Source organism: Xenopus laevis, chromosome 4S (genome assembly GCF_017654675.1).
Source record: "Xenopus laevis strain J_2021 chromosome 4S, Xenopus_laevis_v10.1, whole genome shotgun sequence".
Lineage (NCBI taxonomy): Eukaryota > Metazoa > Chordata > Amphibia > Anura > Pipidae > Xenopus > Xenopus laevis.
The window spans coordinates 107628859-107653097 of record NC_054378.1 but is presented as its reverse complement, the minus strand read 5'-3'; the positions used below and the strand labels follow the sequence as shown (position 1 = coordinate 107653097).

The 24239-nt window shown below is 38.7% G+C and overlaps 1 protein-coding gene across 1 annotated transcript in view; it reads right to left on the bottom strand.

The window, feature by feature from the left end:
• LOC108715035 (fibulin-2) overlaps positions 1-24239 on the bottom strand; it is a 72322-nt gene that overhangs the window by 9149 nt on the left and 38934 nt on the right. Inside the window, exons 4-10 of the mRNA XM_041561700.1 lie at positions 18077-18206; positions 16330-16516; positions 14219-14353; positions 13152-13286; positions 11276-11419; positions 8935-9063; positions 3143-3268 (exon numbers count right to left, since the gene is read on the bottom strand). Of these exons, the coding sequence (XP_041417634.1) occupies positions 3143-3268; positions 8935-9063; positions 11276-11419; positions 13152-13286; positions 14219-14353; positions 16330-16516; positions 18077-18206 (986 nt within the window). The remainder of the gene's footprint in view (positions 1-3142; positions 3269-8934; positions 9064-11275; positions 11420-13151; positions 13287-14218; positions 14354-16329; positions 16517-18076; positions 18207-24239) is intronic.

Below are 24239 nucleotides of genomic sequence, written 5' to 3'. Positions count from 1 at the left end.
GGCAAATCCATTATGGAAAAGGACCTTGGAGTCCTTGTAGATGAGAAACTTGGCTGTAGCAAGCAATGCCAGTCAGCAGCATCAAGGGCAAATAAGGTCTTGAGCTGTATTAAAAGGGGCATAGAGTCACGGGAGGAGGGGGTCATTCTTCCACTGTATAGAGCACTGGTAAGGCTCCATCTAGAATATGCCGTACAGTTTTGGTCTCCATCACTCAAACAGGACATTATTGTATTAGAGAGGGTACAGAGAAGGGCAACTAAGCTGGTAAAAGGTATGGAAAATCTTAGCTATGAGGAAAGACTGGCCAAATTGGGGATGTTCACGCTGGAGAAGAGGCGCTTAAGGGGTGATATGATAACTATGTATAAATATATAAGGGGATCATATAATAATCTCTCTAATTCTTTATTTATCAGTAGGTCTTTCCAGCTGACACGAGGTCACCCATTCCGATTAGAAGAAAAGAGGTTCCGACTAAATATTTGGAAGGGGTTTTTACAATGAGAGATGTGAAGATGTGGAATTCTCTCCCTGAATCAGTGGTACAGGCTGATACATTAGATAGCTTTAAGAAGGGGTTGGATGGTGTTTAGCAAGTGAGGGAATACAGGGTTATGGGAAATAGCTCATAGTACAAGTTAATCCAGGGACTGGTCCCATTGCCATTTTGGAGTCTGGAAGGAATTTTTCCCCCTCTGAGACAAATTGGAGAGACTTCATATGGGGTTTTTTTGCCTTCCTCTGGATCAACTAGCAATTAGGCAGATAAAAAAAAACTAAAAGGTTGAACTTGATGGATGTGTGTATTTTTTCAACCTTACTTACTATGTAACTATGTTACCTTATAATATTCAGCTCTGATTTGGCTGAGCCCTGATCTTCACCCATGGAACTGTAACATATGCTATCTCACCCTATCACTGGCTTACACAAACTAGTAACTATAGCCTTATGTATCCTATACTATAAACATATTTTCTGAAAGTTTAGGAAAACATTTTTGTGACTTCCTGGTGGATTCCAGTAGCCTGGTCTAAGCAGCACATGTCAGCCCAACATAAACATGTAATGAACACAGGGCATATACAGTATATATTTTGCTTATTTTCCAGCAGCTGCTTAGGATGTCGTCCAGTACAGTACAGTGTATACAAAAAATGATATGAAAAAAAAAGATTTGCCTTTTTGCTGACAATGATGTTTTAGAGTCACTTTAATTTAGAGTCGCTATCATTCTTGCCCACAGTTTACCTATAAATTACCATATAACTTTTTCCCTGCTGACAAGTAACAGGAACTTTTCATACGTCACTAAGACATCTGTTGGGATTAGAGGGGAGGAGATTCCACGCACAGCACAGGAAATGGTTCGTCACGATAAGGCCAGTAAAAATGTGGAATTCACTTCACCTCAGTTAGATCGCTTCAAGAATTATATTTTTTTTAGGAGAAATGGGTATACATAGTTACAGCCATTAGTATAATTACAGGAATATAATGATCCAGGGGAAAATATGATTCTCATTTGTTTTTTTCTGCTGTGGTTTGATTGGGACAGAACTGGGTTTTTGTCTGCTTTCATCCAGCGCCGGATTTCACTTCTGGGCGCCCCTAGGCCGCGCGGTCCGACCAGGCGGCGCGCGGTCCTAGCGCCCGCCTTCCCAGCGCGCCGGCGAAAAAAAAAAGAGTTGAACGGCGTGCTGGGCGGCATGCCGCCCCTATTTTTTTGCCGCCCTAGGCCCGGGCCTATGCGGCCTTGCCGCAAATCTGGGCCTGCCTTCATCTAATAAAACATTAACTAGCCATACACTGAAATATGTTTGCCAGATTCAACCACCCAAGTGGTGGGTCAAATTAGGCTGATCCAGTCTTTCAGGCGTTGGGTCAGTGATCAGTCCTGAGCAGACCCATAAGCTGTAGACCACCACCAATCCAATTATCAACCTAAAAACCATCCTATTAATTGGATTTGTTTCAATATGTCCAATATTTAAAGGAGAACTAAAGCTTAACTAAAGAAGTAGGTTATAAATGTTGTACATTATGTTTTGGGCTTCTGTGCCAGCCCATTGGAACCACGGGCCTTAAGCAGTAAAGATCTGTGTCTCCAAAGATGCCCCAGTAGCTCCCCATCTTCTTTTCTGCTGATTCACTGCACATGCTCTGTGCTGCTGTCACTTAACTTACAAAGAGAGATCCGCTCGTTTGGCAATGTCACCAAACGAGCAAACCTCTCCCCGATATGCCCACCTTGAGGTGGGCGATATCAGGCTTATCTGATCGTGGGATTGGATCATAATGAAAAGATACAGGCGGTCGGATTGCGGGACCGCATCAATGAACAGATGTGGTCCGCGATCCAACGGGATTTTTACCCCTGCCCAATCAACATCTGACCAACACTTGGCCAAATATCGATCGGGGAAGCCCGTCAGAGGGCCTCATACATGGGCCAATAAGCTGCAGACTCAGTCTGTCGGCAGCTTTTATCAGCCCATGTATGGCCACCTTTACTGAGCTTAGGGACTAACTCACAATATACAGTACACATAGAATATAAATGTCACAATATAAGGCTGATTAGTAATTAATACAGATAATTACTACATGGCAGCACAGAAACCAGAACATTTAACATCAAGAATTAATAATTAGACCTGCAGCATCAGCTTATATGACAGGGCAACTTTGTTTTCTGTTTGATAATTTGCGACAACCCCTAAGCTTAGCTTCTCAACAGCTGCTCAGAGCCCACTGAGCATGTGAGTGTCACAGACACTTTCCAAGATGGTGACCCCCTGTGACAAGTTTGAAGTCCTGGATCATTGCTGCTATTGACAAGCTGAAACTTTAGGCTGGTGCAATAAGTTCATTATATAAAAGATGGCAGTTTTAGCCATATTCATTTTTATGGTTAAATTCTCCTTTAAGGCAACCCAGAGCATCTATTGAATCAGAGAATCAGAAACCAATATGAACCAATGTGTTGACATTCATGTACAATTTTATGCCTTTTTTGGTTTCTCTGTATTTAATGCTGGGTACCCCGTGATCTACTCCCTCTCTGACCTACCCTAAAACCTCCACCAAATAAAATAATTTCATTAAGATGCTAAATATTAAAAGAAAATATATTCACCTTCACAATGTTTTCCATCCTGACCTAACTGGAAGCCAGCAAAGCAAGAACATTTATAGGAGCCGACAGTGTTCTCGCAAGTATGGTGACACAGACGTCCTGGATAAATCCAACACTCATTTATATCTGAAAAACAAACCCAAATAATGATACTGAATTTATGTTAATCACACACATTGTTATTATTATTTTATCAGGCGCCAACATATTCTGCAGCATTGTACAATAAATGGGTGTATACATTAAACATACAGGAAAACACACAACAACCTCCAATACCCAAAGACACGTTAAAGGGAAATGTAGGATTAGAGTTATAGATCCCATAGCAAACTTCAGATGTTTTCATTATTATAACCAGTGCAGTTCAGTAAATGCTACCTGCCTACTGGCTTCAATGGGTTTACTTGTTTAATCCGCAAATTTACTAAAATGCGAATTTTACTGAACGTTACCTCTTTCGCCAGAGTTTACTTCGTTGCCTCAGACCAGGAGAACTGTTAAGATGAAGCTAAATTTCCTCAATCTTATGTCAGTGACATCATATCCTGTATGCCGGAAATGCATTAAAGTTGTCAAAAACGCTGGCGACTTTTACTTTTTTAAAAAGCCTTCAAAAGTCCAAACTATTAAACATTTTTGTGTTAACATTCTTTTTCCAAACATTTGAGGGGCATGCCAAATTTGTTTAATGGTGGGTTCATGTCTAGGGCATTATAGGATCTCTTTTGTCTTTATTATGCTTCCTTGAACATTTGTAATAAAAATTGGCCCCTTCAAGCATTTGCACCAACATCTCTAATAAGGCATCAATACAACTTTTATATACCCGCCCTATTCAAATTAACCTAAGCATACTACTACTAACGAAGTTTCGTTTGGCATAAATGAACACTAGCCAAACTTCACAATGAAATTCTCGCACTGCCGAAGTACCGCTAGCAATAATTCGCCTGAGACGCAACTTCACATTTTAGTGAATTAGCATAGTGGTAACGAATTTGCACCTGTTGAAATGGCGCAAAGTGCAGCAAAATGGTCACTGGCGAAAATTCGCCACTTTAGTGAATTTGCCCCTTAGAATGCTAATGGGCAGTGTAGGACATAATGAGGGGAGAGTGACAAGGCATATGAGCTTACATATTTTAGCCAAAGTGTGACACTAACTCCCCATTTTTTGTGACAATTATTTATAAAGGCTGTGCACTGGCAATCATTCTCCTGTGCTCCTGTAGATTCCCCTGCAGTTAGTTGTGTGTAAAACCACTTTAATTATTGTACTTGTATCAAACGGTGTGTCTTGCAATTATGTACTTGTGCCTAAAGAACATACACACGTGTCACTCGCACAGCAAACAACGGAAATTATGGCAGGCAGGCTTCAGCGCAGTTGCAATTTTAAGCACATTTTTTCCTACAATATAGCGTCTGAACCCACGGGTCAGGTTCGGGACGACACTCGCACAAAGTACTCGGACCAAGGGCACATTCAAGCTGAGCTCTTCCTGCCCCCTTGCCGCTCTTCCTTTACACGATTAACTGTATTTCTGTCCAAAAAAAAGCCCTACATTCTACATTGAATCCAGCTGGTGAGTGCTGACTTCTTATCCCCTATACATGACCTAATTGTGCCCCACTTTTGCCTCCAGCATCATCTATTCATAGACACAAGCTCAACTTGCCACCTCAGTGACGTCAGAGACAGGACTGGGTTGGGTCCATGTATATAAACAGAATCAGATCCACAGGCCTGCTCAGGTGCAAGTTTTGACCAGCGGGTCGACAATTTGTCAGCCCACACATCACTACGTTTGTGAAGATTCACATTCATCCAGGTCATGGTATATCTGTAGAAATAAGTCAAATCAACTGAACTCGCTGTGTTTTTTTTTCCTTGAAGACATTTCACCATTCATCCAACTGGCTTTCTTAATTCAGAATGACCTGTAAATAAGATCTTTTTTCGGGAATATATAGCATGATTGGAGCTTTGTGGTGTTATTAAAGGGCATGTAAAGGCAAAAAAATAAAATCCCATTTTTACTTCCTTTAATGAAAAATAAACCTGTCTCCAATATACTTTAATTAAAAAATGTGTACCGTTTTTATTAGAAACCTGACTGTATGCAGTGAAATTCTCCCTTCATTTACTGCTGTGGATAGGAATTGTCAGTCGGTCCCTAACTGCTGAGCAGGGAAACAATCATACTTATGAACAGCAGGGGGAGCCCCCGCCTTACTTCCCAGCCATGCAGAACTCAAGCAGCTTTGTTTATGACGATCCCTAAGCAGCCCAGACCACACTGAGCATGTGCACAGTCTTAGTCTTGCAAAGATGTTTAACAAAGTTACAAGATGGTGACCCCCTGTTGCCAACTTTGAAAGCATAAATTTTTTGTTTCATTAGGCTTGTGGTGCAGTAAGTTTATGTTTATATTTAGTATAAAAAATACAAAATTTCTAGCCTTATTCTATTTTAGACTTTACATGCCCTTTAAACCTTCCACATCAAAGCTCCAATCATGCTGTGTGTACTGAAATGTGCACTTGACCGGAGACAGGAGGTGGCTAATCAATGGCAGGCGGCACAGGCTGTGATTTCTCCAGTGTCCATTGATGCGTATCTTTAAGGTTAGTTGTAGGGATGCCCACCTCTTGTTTTCCTTAATCAGAGCTAGACTGGAGCTGACCTGAAAATGCTGATGGCTGTTTCATGATTTTCACCTACACCTTCAGGAAAGAAGCGAGACCATTTGTCATGCTGTTTATTTGCTCGCCATATGGTTGAAATTAGAGGATTTTTTTTTACAAGATCCTACAATCTTCCCGAGAGTTTTAAATTTGTAATTTTAAACATATGTGACTCCAGTAAAACATTTTTTATACTGCCGATTCCATTGTCCTGATTTAATATCACACAAATATCTGCCTCATGTAGCACAATCTCCTCTATCACTAAATAAGTAGAATTCTTTAGGGCTCACATTCCTTGTGAATAACCATTTAACTATAGTAAGACATTGCAAGACTAAGGTATATGTAAGAAGCAGTACATTCAGTATAATCTATATAGTGAAAAATGTACCCCCTATTGTAAAATGTAAGGTGGACTTTCATGCCTCAGGTCTTCATAGTCATGGAATGTCTTTGTGAATTATAATATCCTTCTAATGTACAATAGGGGGTTACATATACACAAGATCCATGAATATCCTGTAAATAATATGCTTATTAACAGTGCTTAGTGATAGCATCATTTATAATTGGTGCTTGTACTTGCTTATTATAATAAATAGAAATTAGAAGTCACCTTGGTGTTCCATGACCTGTATAGAAGCGCTCAGCTTTTGGCCTCGTGTTTTTATATGGGAACTCCTTGGAGACTTGTAATATTCTAAGGGGGAAAAGTAATACAATTCGCAAAGACAACAATTTTGCGAATACAAATTTGCATGACGCAATGTAATATTCTTTATTAGGCTTTTATTACATTGCAAATCTTAATTGCACATTGCGGAACTTCCCGTAAACCTTAACTTTATTAAGACGTTTTATAACATACACTGCGCACTATCACAAATTATAAAATTTGCAATCACTATTTTACTGTCGGATGAGGAGCAAAGTGTTAGCAAAGGCAAAATTTTTCACTTTGCCAACGCATTGCATTAGCGACCATCATTACATTCCTCCGTTATAGTTGATAATAGGTGGTTCTTTATTCAGTATATAAAGGTTTATTTACAAGTGCAAGTGGGTGTACAAAGATGGAGACTATAGGTCGCATTTATCGCCACTGCACTTCCTTGAGTTGTATAAATAAGCCCTACAATGTTATGACTTAAGCACAGGTGACAGATTTGACACAGGCCCATCTGCAGTAAATTCAATTAGAATTTTCGAGTTTCAAAATTCACACATTAATTAATTTGAATTTTAATCCCCCTATTCAAATGTAAATTTGAGTGTGAGATTGATCGAACATGGAAACTGTCATAATTAGAATTTTTTTTTCATGACAATACAAAACAAATACACTTAGAATTTTAGAGTCGGAAACCATTTGATCGAATATTAGACATTCACATTTTTTCTTAAATAACCTCCCAGTCGAATTGTGAGTATATTCGATAAAAAAAAATCACATGAATTCGAAGTTCGACATTTAATAAATGGGCCTTCCAATCTAAGGATTTTCTGGACCATTATAATAAGACCATTATAATTAATCAACTCGTATGGTTTCCACTACCACCTCCTTGCTGACGATACTCAGATCTATCTCTCATCTCCTGATCTCAACCCAGAACTCCTAACTCGCGTCTCCTCCTGCCTGTCCGCTATCTCTACCTGGATGTCGCAACGCTACCTTAAATTAAACCTCTCTAAAACTGAAATGGTTCTCTTTCCTCCAACTAACACCAGTAGCATCCCCGAAGTATCCATCATAGTTAACAATTCCACTATCACCTCCTCTCCCCAGGCCCGGTGCCTTGGGGTTATCCTAGATTCTGCTCTGTCATTCACTCCTCATATCCAGTCACTTATTAAATCATGTCACTTCCACCTAAGGAACATATCCAAAATACGATAATTTATCACCCAAGATGCTGCCAAAATTCTTATTCACTCTCTCATCATATTGTGTCTACACTACTGTAACTCTCTTTTAATTGGCCTTCCCCTCCAGAGACTGTCACCTCTCCAGTCCATAATGAACACTGCTGCGAGGCTCATACACCTCAGCAACCGCTCATCGTCTGCCTCGCCACTCTGTCAATCCCTGCACTGGCTTCCGTTACATTTCAGAATCAAATTCAAATTAATGACACTGACTTTTAAAGCACTTCATAACTCTGCCCCACCCTACATCTCTGAACTCATCTCTATATACTCACCCAACCGCTTACTACGCTCCTCCACTGACCTGCTACTCAACTCTTCTCTCATTACTTCCTCACATGCTCGCATTCAAGACTTTACAAGGGCTGCACCCCTCCTCTGGAACTCTCTCTCACGGTCTGTCCGACTTTCTCCCAACCTTTCTGCTTTCAAGAAATCTATTAAAACGCACTTCTTTCGAGAAGCCTACCCTCACTCTGCTTAACTACCAAACGCAACACCACATACAATACCACATTTCTCACCCACTTAATTCGATCTTGCCCATTCCCACACCTTGTGTATTACTCCCTTCCCTTTAGACTGTATGCCTATGCATAGGGCCTTCCTCACCTTTTGTACTGGTATTGATTGTGATGTTTGTTACTCCATATGTTCTATGTATATAATTCATGTGATTTAGTTGTATAATCATATTTACTTTACAGTGCTACGCAATATGTTGGCGCTATATAAATACATGTTAATAAATAATAAATAAATAATAAGTGAGCAGTGCTGAGGAACAAACGAGGCTCATCCTATACCAGGAGGATCTTCTGATTGGTGGCTTTCAATATAATTGAGGAGCTTCAATGCTAACTGTCTGAGGCAGCAGACCCCCACTCACTGCCCATTCTTACCTCTCCTGTACTTAAATGGAAGCATTAGGGGTTAAATCGCTGATGCAGAGATGAACTGCTACACTAGAAAAGTAGAATATCTGATTAAAAAATCTAAAATTCTGGTCTTGAAGGGCAGCTCCTTACCTTGCCTCATTGCAGAAGCACCCAGGAATAAAATGAACATTTAATATATTATATAAATCACATATTGGCTCCTCTACACTTAGTACACTAATGTAGATTTAAAAAAAAACACAGGAATGATGGCAATTAAAGTGCACATACCGAGGCAAGTTTTTCTAAATAAGTCATATCGGTATCCCATCTTGCAGTCACAGCGGTGGGATCCAGGAAGATTGAAGCAGGCTTGTTCCTGGGAGCAGTTGTGGGTTCCGAGGTTACACTCGTCAATATCTGGAAGAATGTAGAATTTAGAATCATTACCAACAATACACGTGTGCTGTTCCTCAACAGAATAGATAATAACCCTTTCTAACTCCCATTTAAACACAAACCCTATAGCCAAATACACACAATCACAGCTTTTCTATGTGCTATTGCAGTGATCCCCAACCAGTGGCACGTGAGCTACATGTTCCAACCCATTAGAATGGATGTTGCTCAGAGTGGCCTCAAAGCAGGTGCTTATTTTTGAATTCCTGGCTTTAAACACACTTTTAGATGCATAACAAACATATGTGCTGCCAAACAGAGCCTCCAGTTGGCTTCTAGTCCACATTGAAACTACCAGAAGCCAACCAGAGCCCACATTTGACATCCCAGGGTACTTTTAAGATACTTGTGTTGCTCTTTAACCTTAATTTAAATTTGAATGTGGCTCATGGATAAAAAAAGGTTGGGGGACCCTGTGCTATTTTATATATAATTAGATTATTGGTGAATTATTCACACAGTCTCAAGTGTTTCTCAAAGGCCAATAGAGATTCAGTTGTTGATATTACCCTAGCCAGAATAGATCCCCAAGGCACTAATGCTAACTACAGTGCATCCATAGTTCTCAATTTCAGTTTCATTCTAACATTGCCCTACCTTGCAGTTGGCATTGGGGAGAAACTATGCTTAACATTGCACTTGCACTAATCCATGTTGCTCTATGTTTTAGGGCAGATTGATCAAAACCCAAGAAACCTTCCTGTTTTTGTTATGATCATTTGCGCAGGTACAAAATCACAAAACAGTCTGCAGGTTTTTGAACTAGAACATTTTTCACATTTATTTTATTTCTGGTATCAAGACAGAAATAAAATAAAATCCATTAACTGAATGGATTTACAAAATAACCCTTTTAAAAGGGAACTATCCCAAAAATGAAAATGTTATATAAGCTTCATCATACTGAAATAAGAAACTTTTTAAATAATATCAATTAAAATTTGTGTATCGTCACTATCCCTCTCTCAGCATCTGTTTCTCTTCATTCTCTCTTCATGCAGGAGTTGGGTGTCAGATAATTATTGACAGTTTGATCCAATAAATTTTCATTTTCTCGATAGTTCCCCTTTAAGCATGAGATGAATCACTATTTTAACCTTTAATCAGGTTGCCCTTTACTGTGCAGGGCCAGTACAGGTCATTTGAATATATATTAGGGATGCACCGAATCCAGTATTCGGTTCAGGATTCAGCCAGGGTTCTCCCTTTTTCAGCAGGATTCGGATTCGGCCGAATCCTTCTGCCCGGCCAAACTGAATCCGAATTTGCATATGTAAACTAGTGGAGGGAGGGAAATCACATCAGTTTTTGTCTCAAAACAAGGAAGTAAAAAATGTTTTCCCTTCCCACCCCTTCCAATTCGGTATTCGGCCGAATCTTTCGCAAATGATTCGGGGGTTAGGCCGAATGCAAAATAGTAGATTTGGTGCATCCCTAGAATATATCCAGTCCATGGGGGCACCCAAGGGCACCTCTCTGCATTAACCTACCAGAAATGCTTGTGATTTGAGAGATGAGGCTTTGAGGCCCACCCTATATTATATAAATTGCACCATCTGCCTGGAGATGAGTTTGTTGATGATAAAGTCTGCACAGGGCTTTGGGCAGGGGTTGTCATTGCCTCTGTTATTAAATGCCTGGGGGCCACAGTGTGTCATGAATGCCGAGGGCCAGTCAAACAAGAGAGTGGTAAAAAGGCAGTATTCCAGTAGAGGCCAAAAATGGTATGTAGGAGAGTGGGAGACCCATTGCCCACCCAGCCCTGGAACCCCCTTGGCCTGCAAGGCAGCAACACCCAGTCTAGAGGTTCCAGAATAGTCCACATTGGGCCCTGCAGTTGAAAAGACTGTCCTGTCTCTGTATATATCTTTACTGGTTCAGTATGAATTTTGTTTAAAACCGTCGTCTTATTTCAGGCCCCTCAATTCTATAATTTGGATATCCCCGGATTGTTGCATTCCCTCGGCTCATTGAAATAGGCTGCATTCCTGTGCTGAAAACAATTTAGGAAAACAAGTCTCATTTAGATTTACTTTGTATAAGAGCCAATGAGTGCAGGAAGGAGACTCCCTCCATTAGTTTCAGGGCTCGGTGGAGATTAGCCCGGGCAGGAAAATAAATAGCGGCTCACAAAATGTTCCGCAAAACCCGCAGTCATAATAAACATTCTCACCAATGCACATCGTTCCATTCTCGTTTGATTGATATCCTTTGTTGCACTTTAATTGTTTTCTCTGGCAAACGAAGGAGCCCAAAGTGTTCACACAAGTAAATCCTTGTTTGCAGGGAGCGGCCAGGGCCGAACATTCGTTTATATCTGAGAATGGAAAGAGAGTTGTTAATTCCTGCCAGTTTGAGCAATATCATTAGTGACAGGTATGGGATCTGCTTTCCACAACTTCATTATGAAAAATGAGCTGAGGTCCAGGCATGACTTTACCCGCATTTGTTTTACTGTATGAAACAATGCTTGCTGATTCGCTGCTCCTACGAATTCATGGGATATTGAATGGATGTTACCAAACCCAAAATGATCACGTATATATATATATTTATATGCTTGGGACCTGGGGGTTTCTGGATAATGGCTCTTCATACCTAAAATCTACTATAAAATCATGCAGACATCTAGGGGCAGATTTACAAAGCTCGAGTGAAGGATTCGAATTAAAAAAACTTCGAATTTCGAAGTGTTTTTTGGGCTACTTCGACCATCGAATGGGCTACTTCGACCTTCGACTACTAGTTCGACTTCGAATCGAACTAAAAATCGCTCGACTATTCGACCATTCGATAGTCAAAGTACTGTCTCTTTAAGAAAAACTTCGACCCCCTACTTCGGCAGCTAAAAGCTACCGAAGTCAATGTTAGCCTATGGGGAAGGTCCCCATAGGCTTGCCTGTGATTTTTTGAGCGAAGGATATTCCTTCGATCGTTGTATTAAAATCCTTCGAATCGTTCGATTCGAAGGATTTAATCGTTCGATCGAACGAATAATCCTTCGATCGTTCGATCTTGATCCAAACTTGATCCAAACTAAGGTATAAATAATCCTTATTGGAAGCAAAACCAGCCTATTGGGTTTACTTAATATTTAAATAATTTTTTAGTAGACTTAAGGTATGAAGATCCAAATAAAGGAAAGATCCCTTATCCGGAAAACCCCAGGTCCTGAGCATTCTGGAAAATGGGTCCCATACCTATATTGTTTAATTATTAAGTCTATGGGAGATGGCCCACTGGATAATGAGATCCATACCTGTGTGTATATATACATTTATTTATTTTAAGTGATACTGGCCTGTTCTTAAAAAATCTGTTAATACTTTGAATCCAAAAACAACCCCAGGCCCCAAACATTACAGATAACAGATTTATAAAACCCTAGACACAAATCAGGGAAAGAATGTGGCCCTATAACATTCTTTGGGTCATTTACAAATTCAGCCACAAATGTGGAATGAGCGAATGTTTAGAAAGGTGATGACAGTCTACATGAATCATGCTAGAAGTTTGCAACGTTTTGCACAGGAAAAACATGAATAAAACTCAAGAAGAAATGCCAATAGGAAAAAAAATGAAAACATTGCATTATTAGGCTTCCTTAATGCATCTTTGTTTTGCACTGGGGAAAAAACGCTGGAAATACGGTCATTGAATTCCAATGACAGATGAAAAAACACCCATTAAATCCAATGCATTTGACAAAATGTTGCAAATTTTTCCACAGTTTCATGATTTTTGTCATGAAACTAGTGGTCATGCTAAAATGAACACAACTGTTGCTCTTATTGAGACTTCTTACAGGGCTGCTCCTGCCATGAGGCAAGATGAGAACCTTGCTCCCTCCTTGCACCCTCCCTCAGCCCCTGAATCGCCCCTGACTACTCATTAAAGGTACTTGCAACCAGACATGCTCCATGTAATTCTATTAGTTGCCCCAAGCATGACTGAGTCTTCTGTCTCTACTTTGAAATCATACGCAAGTGTATCTGATGGTGTGGAATCCTGAATGGGGTGGTAATTGCAGGACTGATGTAGCCACATACCTGTACAAATTCCATCTACTGGTGTGTATCCACTATCACATCTCCTTTCTTGGATACAAATGAATGAGCCAACGGTGTTAACACAGCGCTCCCCGGTGGCACACGTGTGTCTATTTGTAACACATTCATTAATATCTGGAAAACGAGCAGATACAACATAAATATACAGCAGGTTCATTTGTGTATAATGATAAGAAGTTGTATAATAACAGGCACCATGTTTGCTCCAGGTCTACAAATCAATCAGATATTTCATAAAGCAGACTGGTTGTTATGGGTTACTTTACCGGAGCATTCATTTTAATACATAATAACCATTTTTACATAACTTCAGCTTAAATGCATTTCACTGTGTTGTTGGTCTGTTTTATTTTAAGTAAATGTTATACCTTTTTCTCTCGATTTTACTTTTTTTAGGGATGTTCCATATCTACTATTTTGGTATTCAGACAAACCCAGAATTCTTCATGAAGGATTCAGTTGAATAGTGAACCAAATCAGAACCCTAATTTCCATGTGCATATTGGGATATATAAGAGTTAAAAAGACCTACCGCTGCACAGTAAAAAGTCACAGGATTTTAAGGATTTGAATTTGGTTTGGCCAAAAAAGGCTGAATCCCGGCTGAATTCCAAACCTTGAACCTTTAATAAGTTTAACAGCAACCAATTGCAACCTATAGGTATGGGATCTGTTATCCAGAATGCTCAGGTCCTGAGGTTTTCCAGATTAGGGATCTTTCCATGATACTTAAGTCTACTAGAAAATCATGTAAACTTTAAATCAACCCAATAGGCTGGTTTTGCTTCCAATAAGAATTAATTATATCTTAGTTTGGATCAAGTACATGGCACTGTTTTATTTATTACAGAGAAAAAGGAAATCCTTCTTAAGAATTTGGAGTATTTGGAGTCTACTGGAGCTTTCTGGATAACAGGTTTCCGAAATAATATATCTCATACCTGTTCTGCCTCTATTTCTTCGATGCAGACTATTTATGTTGGTGGATGAACAGGGCAGGGAAGAGGCCCCCACAAACAATGAATGTATTTGTTCTAAACACATACCTGTGCACACTCCATTCACAACTGCAAACCCAGTCTCACATCTTTCCTCTTGGATACACATAAACGACCCAACAGTGTTAACACAGCGCTCTCCTTGGACACATGTGTGTGTGTTTAGAACACATTCATCAATATCTGCAATTAAAGCATGATACAAAACTGTTTATAGATGGATGATAGATGATAAATAGATAGAAAGATAGATAGATGATAGATAGATGATAGATAGATAGATAGAGAGATAGATAGATAGATAGATTCTAGATAGATAGATAGATAGATAGATAGATAGATAGATAGATAGATAGATAGATAGATAGATAGATAGATAGATAGATAGATGATACATAGAAAGAAACAAGAAAGAAAGATAGATGATAGAAAGAAAGATAGATATATAGATAGATAGATGATTTATGCTAGATAGATGATAGATGATGATAGATATATAGATACGGTAGATGATAGATAGATAGATAGATAGATGATGATAAATATATAGATCGATAGATGATAGATAGAAAGATAGATAGATGATAGACAGATGATAGATAGATGATAGATAGAAAGAAATATAGATAGATGATAGATGCTAGATAGATGATAGATAGAAAGATAGATATAGATAGATGATAGAAAGAAGGAAATAAAGATAGCTAGATATATAGATAGATGATAGATGCTAGATAGATGATGATAGATATTTAGAAAGATAGATGATAGATGATGATAGATAGAAAGATAGATGATAGATAGATCGATAGATAGATAGATAGATAGATAGATAGATAGATAGATAGATAGATGATAGATAGATGATAGATAGATAGATAGATAGATGATAGATAGATGATACATAGAAAGAAACAAGAAAGAAAGATAGATGATAGAAAGAAAGATAGATATATAGATAGATAGATAGATAGATAGATAGATAGATAGATAGATGATTTATGCTAGATAGATGATAGATGATGATAGATATATAGATACGGTAGATGATAGATAGATAGATAGATAGATAGATAGATAGATAGATAGATAGATAGATAGATAGATGATAAATATATAGATCGATAGATGATAGATAGAAAGATAGATAGATGATAGACAGATGATAGATGATAGATAGAAAGAAATATAGATAGATGATAGATGCTAGATAGATGATAGATAGAAAGATAGATATAGATAGATGATAGAAAGAAGGAAATAAAGATAGCTAGATATATAGATAGATGCTAGATAGATGATGATAGATATTTAGAAAGATAGATGATAGATGATGATAGATAGAAAGATAGATGATAGATAGATGATAGATAGATGATAAATAGATAGATAGATTATAGATAGATAATGATCAATATATAGATAGATAGATAGATAGATAGATAGATAGATAGATAGATAGATAGATAGATGATAGATAGATGATAGATAGATAGATAGATGATAGATAGATAATGATCAATATATAGATAGATGATAGATAGAAAGCTTAGACATGGTGCACACGGACAAACAAAAAAACAATACCTGTGTGCTGGTTAAATAATTTCTTTTTGATTATTACGATAGATGATAGATAGATATATGATACATGATGATAGATATATAGATTGATAGATGATAGATAGATAGAAAGAAAGAAAGATAGATAGATGATAGATTGATAGATAGATAGATAAATAGATACCAAAGTAATTTGGAAATAACCATCTGGAAGGAACTCATTTTGGTTTGACTATACAATATTTCATATCAGAAGACAGCCCAGGTCAGTTTCTATGGCTCAGACTTTAAAGCCAACAAAAAAAGAAGACATTTTTGATGATGGGAGTCAGTGTTAAGTTTGGGAGCTCATAGGTCCTGACATTGATTCAAACCAAGGAACACATCAGCCTGGGTTTGAATGGAAATATTATCAGTCCGTTTACAGAATTCTCAACAATGCTGAAACAAGCTTCACGCACAAGAAAACTGATAAATACATGTGACTGATGAATGCAGATGCATATGTTTTCTACACAGTTAAAAACTCTATATGTTGCCTTAAGTAGTGTAATACCCTAAACATACATGAGCTGCAAGCTAATACCAGGACTTACCTGCCTCAGGCAAAACCAAGAGCTCAGGTTTAGAGGGGACTTTAGGATCTGGCAGGATGAGCTGCTCTTCCCCATTGCAGCACAAGATCATCATGTGATTGCAGGGATAGCCCAAATTGAGGTTGGATTCACAAGAGCTGCCCTCCTTCTTCACCTTCAGTCCCCACGAACAGCAGTCACAGCACAGCTGCATTGTAAAATCATGACAAAAAAATTTAGGAGCAGGCATACAGGCTTTTAATTCTCACTCAGATATGTTAGGCCTCTGGTATTTAGAACCAACAAGGAACACAAGTAGCTCTCGTGTCCTACTGCCCCTCTGCAGTGACGTACAGAGACAGGAGATGGGTAGAGTCTTTAAATTCATCTTTAAATTATTATAATATATACCAGTGTTACCTGTCTTTGTAGAACTGTCGTCCACTTGGGTGGAGGCAGTATCGGACTGGAACACCAGGGGCCCACCCAAAAACCTTTGACCAGGGGCCCACCAATTAATCTTAGACCAGGGACCCACTCTTAGTACTATTATTCTTCCTCTCCTCACTCAACCTCTATTCTCCTAGTCTCTTTTCTTTACAAACTATAATACTGTAACCTGTTATTCCATCTATTTAGCCACTTTGTTCTCATAAAAATAGGGAATGACCATGAAATAGGCCAAATATTAAGTAGCATGAGGGCCCACTGACACCTGGGCCCACTGGGACTTTTCCTGGTATCCCGGTGGGCCAGTCTGACACTGGGTGGAGGGGTAGCACTTAAGGCAGTGGTTCCTAAGCTATGGAGTTGGCTGCCCTTCAGACAGATCTAAGGGCAGAGACACGCGGGCAGATTCGGGGAGATTAGTCGCCCGGCGTCAAATCTCCTCTTCTTCGTGTCGACTAATCTCCCCAAAGAAGAGGAGATTTGTTGACGGGCGACTAATCTCCCCAAATCTGCCCGTGTGTCTCTGCCCTAAGAGTGAGCAATCTGAAGCATGTTGTTCTGGCAGGTTATCAGATCTCCAATCACTTGTTTGATAGTGATAGAGTATTATAGTCTAGTTATAGAACGTTAAAAGCATGCCACACATGTAGTTAGAGACCATATGATCCCAAATGATATGTACTTGAATAAATTCTCATCTACTCATTAGTAAAAGATGAAGACCAGACCACTAGGGTTTCATCAGTTTAGCTTAATTTAAGAAAAAAATGTCAATAAATTGTTCTGATTTTTATTAGTCCATTCCACATGTGGTATTAATCTCCTGCGCTGGGAATTTACTGCAGACTGGTGAGCACTGAAGCATGGAAGACAAAAACATGAGTTGCAGGACATTGGATAGAAAGGGACTCTTCACTGATCCCTTTGGCTGGCACAAAAAGGATGAAGGGGAAACCTGATGCTGTCGGTATTGTAACAAGGTGAGAAGAGACTGGTTTTGGATTATTCATCCAAACTCTGTTTCAGGCAGGGTTATACTTGTGTTGGCATACATACACTCACTTTATGGTAAAGCTGCGGTTATTACAGTATCTCACTAGTGGCTATTCTTGCTGCTGCTGTTTCACAAGTATTACCTACCTGACCAATGTCTTGCTGGCCAAGCCCCCAATGATGCCAGACAGCTAAAGACAATTGTGATATACAGAGGTTCCATGCTAAGAATAACTGAGATAATGGTTGCTTAGGCAAAACTGAACCTGCAAGTTCAGTGGAGAAGCAGCTAGGCTAGACAAGAGCACACATGTCACAGGCCTACCTTAAAATAAGATCTTTCACAGATATCATTCTCTGCAGGCAAACATATTCCATCTTCTTTGGCTGCAATCATTCCCGCAATACATGTATTTTCTCTGATGTAGGAAATGCAGCATTGCTTTTCTGCCAGCCTGAAACATGAAATACAGTACACATAAACAAACTAGAAATGAAAACTTGAAATATTAGAGCAATTGCAATTTGTGAGCATCTATCTATCTATCTATCTATCTATCTATCTATCTATCATCTATCGATCATCTATCTATCTAAAAATGTATTTAATAATCCGTTTATCATATATTTAATCAAAGGTATGGACTAATGATATGGTAGAATAAATATTTTTTATCAATTTGCAAAGACCCCTAATTTTCATTTTTCTTGTACCTGGGCAGCTGTTTTTTTTACAATGTTTGGGATGCACCTCTCTGTGTTGTATATAGATAGATAGATAATAGATAAACAGATATATGGTGTATGATAGATATACTGTATAATAGATAGATGATAGATATATTATAGATAGATACAGTCATATTAAAAGTTTGGGAACCCCTCTTAATTCTTTGGAGTTGTGTTTATCATTGGCTGAGCTTTCAAAGTAGCAACTTCCTTTTAATATATAAGATGCCTTATGGAAACAGTAGTATTTCAGCAGTGACATAAAGTTTATTGGATTAACAGAAAATATGCATCATAACAAAATTAGACAAGTGCATAAATTTGGGCACCCCAACAGAGATATTACATCAATGCTTAGTTGAGCCTCCTTTTGCAAATGTAACAGCCTCTAGACTCCTCTTATAGCCTTTGATGAGCGTCTGGATTCTGGATGGTGGTATTTTTGACCATACAAAATCTCTCCAGTTCAGTTAAATTTGATGGCTGCCGAGCATGGACAGCTTGCTTCAAATCATCCCAAAGATTTTCCATGAAATTCAAGTCGGGGGACTGTGACGGGCATTCCAGAATATTGTACTTCTCCCTCTGAAGAAATTCCTTTGTAGATTTTGAAATGTGTTTAGGGTCATTGTCTTGTTGGAATGTTTAACCCCTGCATGACTTCAGCTTTGTGACTGATGCTTGAACATTATCCTGAAGAATTTGTTGATATTGGATTGAATTCATCCGACCCTCGACTTTAACAAGGGCCCAGTCCCTGAACTAATCACACAGCCCCACAGCATGATGGAACCTCCACCAAATTTGACAGTAGGTAGCAGGTGTTTTTCTTGGAATGTGGTGTTCTTCTTCCACCATGCAAAGTGCTTTTTGTTATGACCAAATAACGACATTTTTGTCTCATCAGTCCAAAGCACTTTGTTCCAAAATGACTGTGGCTTGTCTAAATGAGCTTTTGTATACAACAAGCGACTCTGTTTGTGGCGTGAGTGCAGAAAGGACTTCTTTCTCATCACCCTGCCAGATGTTCTTTGTGTAACTTGCATTAAATTGTAGAACCATGTACAGATACACCATCTGCAGCAAGATGTTGCTGGTCTTTAGAGGGATCTTTGGGTTGTCTGTAACCATTTGTATGCATTATTGTAATGGCCCTTCATTCTATCAATGTATTGTTTTGCTGTACAGAACTGCTTAAATAAGTAGCACCATGTACATTCAGATGCTTGGTTTTTCCAGTGTCATTACGCACACTGCCGTTTTTACCCACTGTTCAAGGCCATGGTGTATCCCGTTATTCTATTTGTGTGCTATATGTTGGTTATTTTTAAAAGAACCCTGGACTTAATGGCTAGTCAAATGCAGATGTTAAGTACAGGTCTCCATTGTGCCTGGGGTTGCATTTTGCACCTCATTGCAGTTGCATCTATGGCTCAGGAATGCTAGGTGAAATAACACTGATGGTAAAAGCTCAACATGGTACACATAGACATAGTTCCTATAAGATAGTTTTATGGGCACAAATTGTCTCCAGTCAATTTGATTAAAGAATGGCACTTCCAAACCTTTTTTCTCTGCTCAAGAGCTACAAACTGTGAGAACTAGTAACTAACCAGGCTTGCCCTAATGAAATGGATAATGACAGATCTCCCTCTGTTCAGTGTTGCTGTTTTTGCCTTATGTATAATGGGAGGCCAATAGGAAGAGTGTAGCAAGGTCACTCTACTTCAATCAAGTAGAGGACTGGACAAATATCATCTCTCCAACGTTTCTACTTTATTATAGCTTCATGGCATACATAATATTTTGGGCCTCTTGGACCCTTTATCAAGATTGAAACAGTACATATGCCATGAATCTGTAGAAGAAACACTGGAGAGTATAGATACATGTGATCCTCCATTTGTTTGACCATTCGTGTATATGGGTTAAGTGGCATGAGATTATAAGAAGACCAGCATCATATAGACCAGGCAAGACTTAACAGACTGTAGCAGTGTCGGACTGACTCGGCAGGACAAAAACCTGGTGGGCCCCGACCCTCATGGGCCCCCGACCAGCCAGACCCCCTCTTCCCACATGAGAATTGCGATCTCTGCACAAGCAACGTGGACCCCCCCGACCCCCGTCTGGCGTTGAAGGTGAGTGCCGTGGGGAGGCGGGGCGGCAAATTGGGTAGGATCGCCCCTGGCTAGGACCACACGGGCCGGTGCTAGGACTGCGTGGCCTATCGATAGGACCGCGCGGCCTAGGGGCGTCCGACACTGATATCTGGCCCTGGTATCAACAAAATCATGCAAAAGTTCGACTTTTTAGAATTGTCACCCAAAAACCTCAAATTTTTCAGACTATCAAATAGACCAATGTGAAACAGCCCAAAATTTTTGAACATCATTAAGGCAAAAAAATCTTCCAATCGTAAAAGGGACGATCTGCCATTGACTTTTACAGGAGTTCGACAGGTTTTAGCTGGAGTATTTTCAGATTTTTTAGCAGCTTTGGAGTATAATAAATCCTCAAAAACTTGAATTTCTTTTCTCTACAAATTTGAGTTTTTCTCCATTAAAACTCAATCAGAAAAATTTGAGGTTTAATAAACAGGTCCCTAAATGTGATAAATCTTTTTATCACTGAATTGAATCTGGCCCATTATATTATACATATGCTTGACCAGAAGAGGCTGCAGACATCATGGAGTTAAATTGTGTGGTGTTTCTAAAACAATAGCCACTGCTCTATCACCCGAAACACCAAGCCGGGTCAGCACATTTGTTTTTCAGTTTTTGGTTCCGATGTTAGGGTTCTTTCTCTAAAGCATCAGTGTTACTTATTACTGGATTAGTATAAAAATGTTTTAGTATTAGAATTCCTTTGCAGGAGGGAGGTTTCAGTACAGCCCGGGGTTCAGCAGAGAAACACTTCTGATGACAGAAAAATTAGCTTCTCCTATTTTTAGCCTTTAGCTCTATTCAATCGTAGGTGTCTGGGAGGACGTTTCCATCGGCTGATGATGTATCTAACAGAAGGTTTGGAGCATTGGCTTTCTCTGCCATTTATTTTCACTGTGGCATTTCTCCACTTGAAATAAATGTAAAATACATCTGCAACCACACACACACACATCTAAATGCATCTATTTTAATATTCTGGGTAGAAAGTTCTCAAGGATGCATCATGGGAACGCTGCTAATGAAATCTAGTTTAGGACCCTTGGTGGCCTCAGCCAAAGTAATATTTGAGGCTATACTTCGCTATATACTCTTATAAATTCTCTACTTATTTATAAAAAGATTGGAATAGAAACAAATAAAAACACAAAAAGAATCCGAATATGAAAATCTTTGTTTACTATGAATGTGAGTTAACATGCGAAAAAAATCTTCAAAAAAAATCTGCAACCTCGAAGTAACTAAATATTTTACAGTTTGCTAAGGATATGTGACCTCAACATCTTTTACAGTTTTTAGTGGTAATAGCTGTGGCAATAAGCATCAATAAAATAAACCGTATTTAATTGCAAATAACATATAGCGGGTTATATTTCAAAATTCGAAAAATTCTGAAAACAACTCCGACCAAATCCGCACAGACTTGTCTGTGAAAAAAACACAATAAAATAGTGAAAAAAAATCTGAATCATACTCGTTTTTCGGATTTGTCATCAAAAACAGCAACTTATTCGGATTGGATGCCTGAAAACTCTGACTTTTTTGGTTTTGGCATACGAAAACCACGAAAACTTCGGATTATTAAGCGAAACCCAGCGCAGATCAAGATATCAACGGGACATCTGCCATTGACTTCTACATGAACTCGGCAGGTCTGAGTTGGAGTACTTTTTTATTCAGACTTTTAACACCATCGGAGTTTAATAAATCACAAAAGTTTTTAGTTTTTTTTCCTACAAAAAAGTTTTTTTCTCCTTTAAAAGTCTAACCAGAAGAAATCAGACATTAATAAATAACCCCCTAAATTTAGACATAAGCTATATCCTTTGTGCACAATGCTGCACTTTCACTGGCTGGGCAAGAATCATCTCTGCTGCTATTTTAAGGCAATCATAAAAGCTACATACAATGCATTCAGCTATATGCTATTCCTTAGCTCTTTGTTCCAAGAAATTCTTGGCAAATGGAAGCTGCTTCCTTGTCCAGAAGAGGTGATGTTGGCTTTCCAACAATCTATATAAAGAATGGCTATTTTGCTTCATGGCTCAAGGTGATTTTGAAAGTCTCTGTTAAAAGGAAAAACAAAAGTATATCCTTGAGGGACCTGTGGGTAACGTTCATCACTGATAATAAAGATGTCAAAACATCTAACGTGATGATGTACTATTTGTATGAAGGACCAACGATAAAATAAAAAGGATGTTATTTTATTGTGTGCAAAGTGGCCGTGGTGCCTTTACGTCACCGACTGAAAACTTCCATAAATAAATAAACGATGGGGCAAGATAGGAAAATAAATGTGCTATGTGTAGAATTATAATTTTGCCCATATTATTGCTTATTTTATATGTTTAGCAAATCCTCAAAGTATTAAACAGCTTTTCCACCACCAGATTGCACACTTTTCATTTTGTGCCAAACTGCAGGGAATGTAATAAAATGTCTTCTGGTAAAAGCTGTAATTTTGTGACATAAACCCCTTTCCCAAGAAGAATTGCTCAAGAATGTCTCAATACCACTGATGTTATTATGATTCAACACTTACAATTTATTTTTTTGAATTTGAAAATGTTTATTCTGAAATTACTTTATTTTCACTATTGTATTGGTGACTGAGTCCCCCTATTGCTACAATTGACCCCATACCCTTCTCACTTTGGTGTGGAAATCAAAAAAATAAAGGGTCCCCTAGAGAAATGGGTGTACTGTGAGGTTCTGTAGAACACTGCATCTCCAGTACCATGATTCTAAGGAACTTACCGCCCAACCACCCTATTTTTGGTGCAAATGTCCCTGAAAGGACCCCTATACCAACACCAAGTGGAATGGGAGGAAAAGAAATGGGCACAGAAAAGGTCTAGGATTTAGGTGGCTTTGCTGTGATGTTCTACCAATACCATCTACCAACGCTCAGTGGGTAAAGAAATGTCCACAGAGATGGTCTTGAATTGTGGTAGTTTAGGTAGTTATCTCTTAACCTGACATGTATATTAGAGCCCTTTTGTAGGGCCCTTGATCTCCAAGGGTTCTGACCACAAATCCAACAAACTTGAGGGGAAACAGCACTGTATAATGAGCAATAAGGGTAGTTTGTTGCATTTTAAACTCTTGATTCAGAATATAGTTGTTAAATTAAGAAATGTTTCTGCTATGCATATTTCTTAGGCATGTATGTAGGAGTACAGTTCTTATACAGATGCAAGCGTCATCATTTCCATCATTCCCATATGTTCTGGGATGTTTCATCAAGAAAATAACCTAATTTCTTGCAATTTGGCCTAGGGAGGAAACATAGCAGCTGCAGAGGAAGTTCATGATATGTTCTACACATATACTTAAAGGACATGAATGCTGTCCACAGACATAGGAGAAATACAGCAAGCTTCATTACACACTTCATATGTCTTGTTATCTTCTGAGCCCTTGTAATTATATTCTCAATTAATTCAAAACAAATTTGTTTTAATTTCTAAGATGGAATGGCTATGGTTCTAAGTGGTCTTTCTTCTTGTCTGCTTTTTCCTGACCCCTGAAATAATCCATTCTTTGGTCAGCCTGTTTCAGTTTGAGCTGGAGACTTTCTTGAATGCT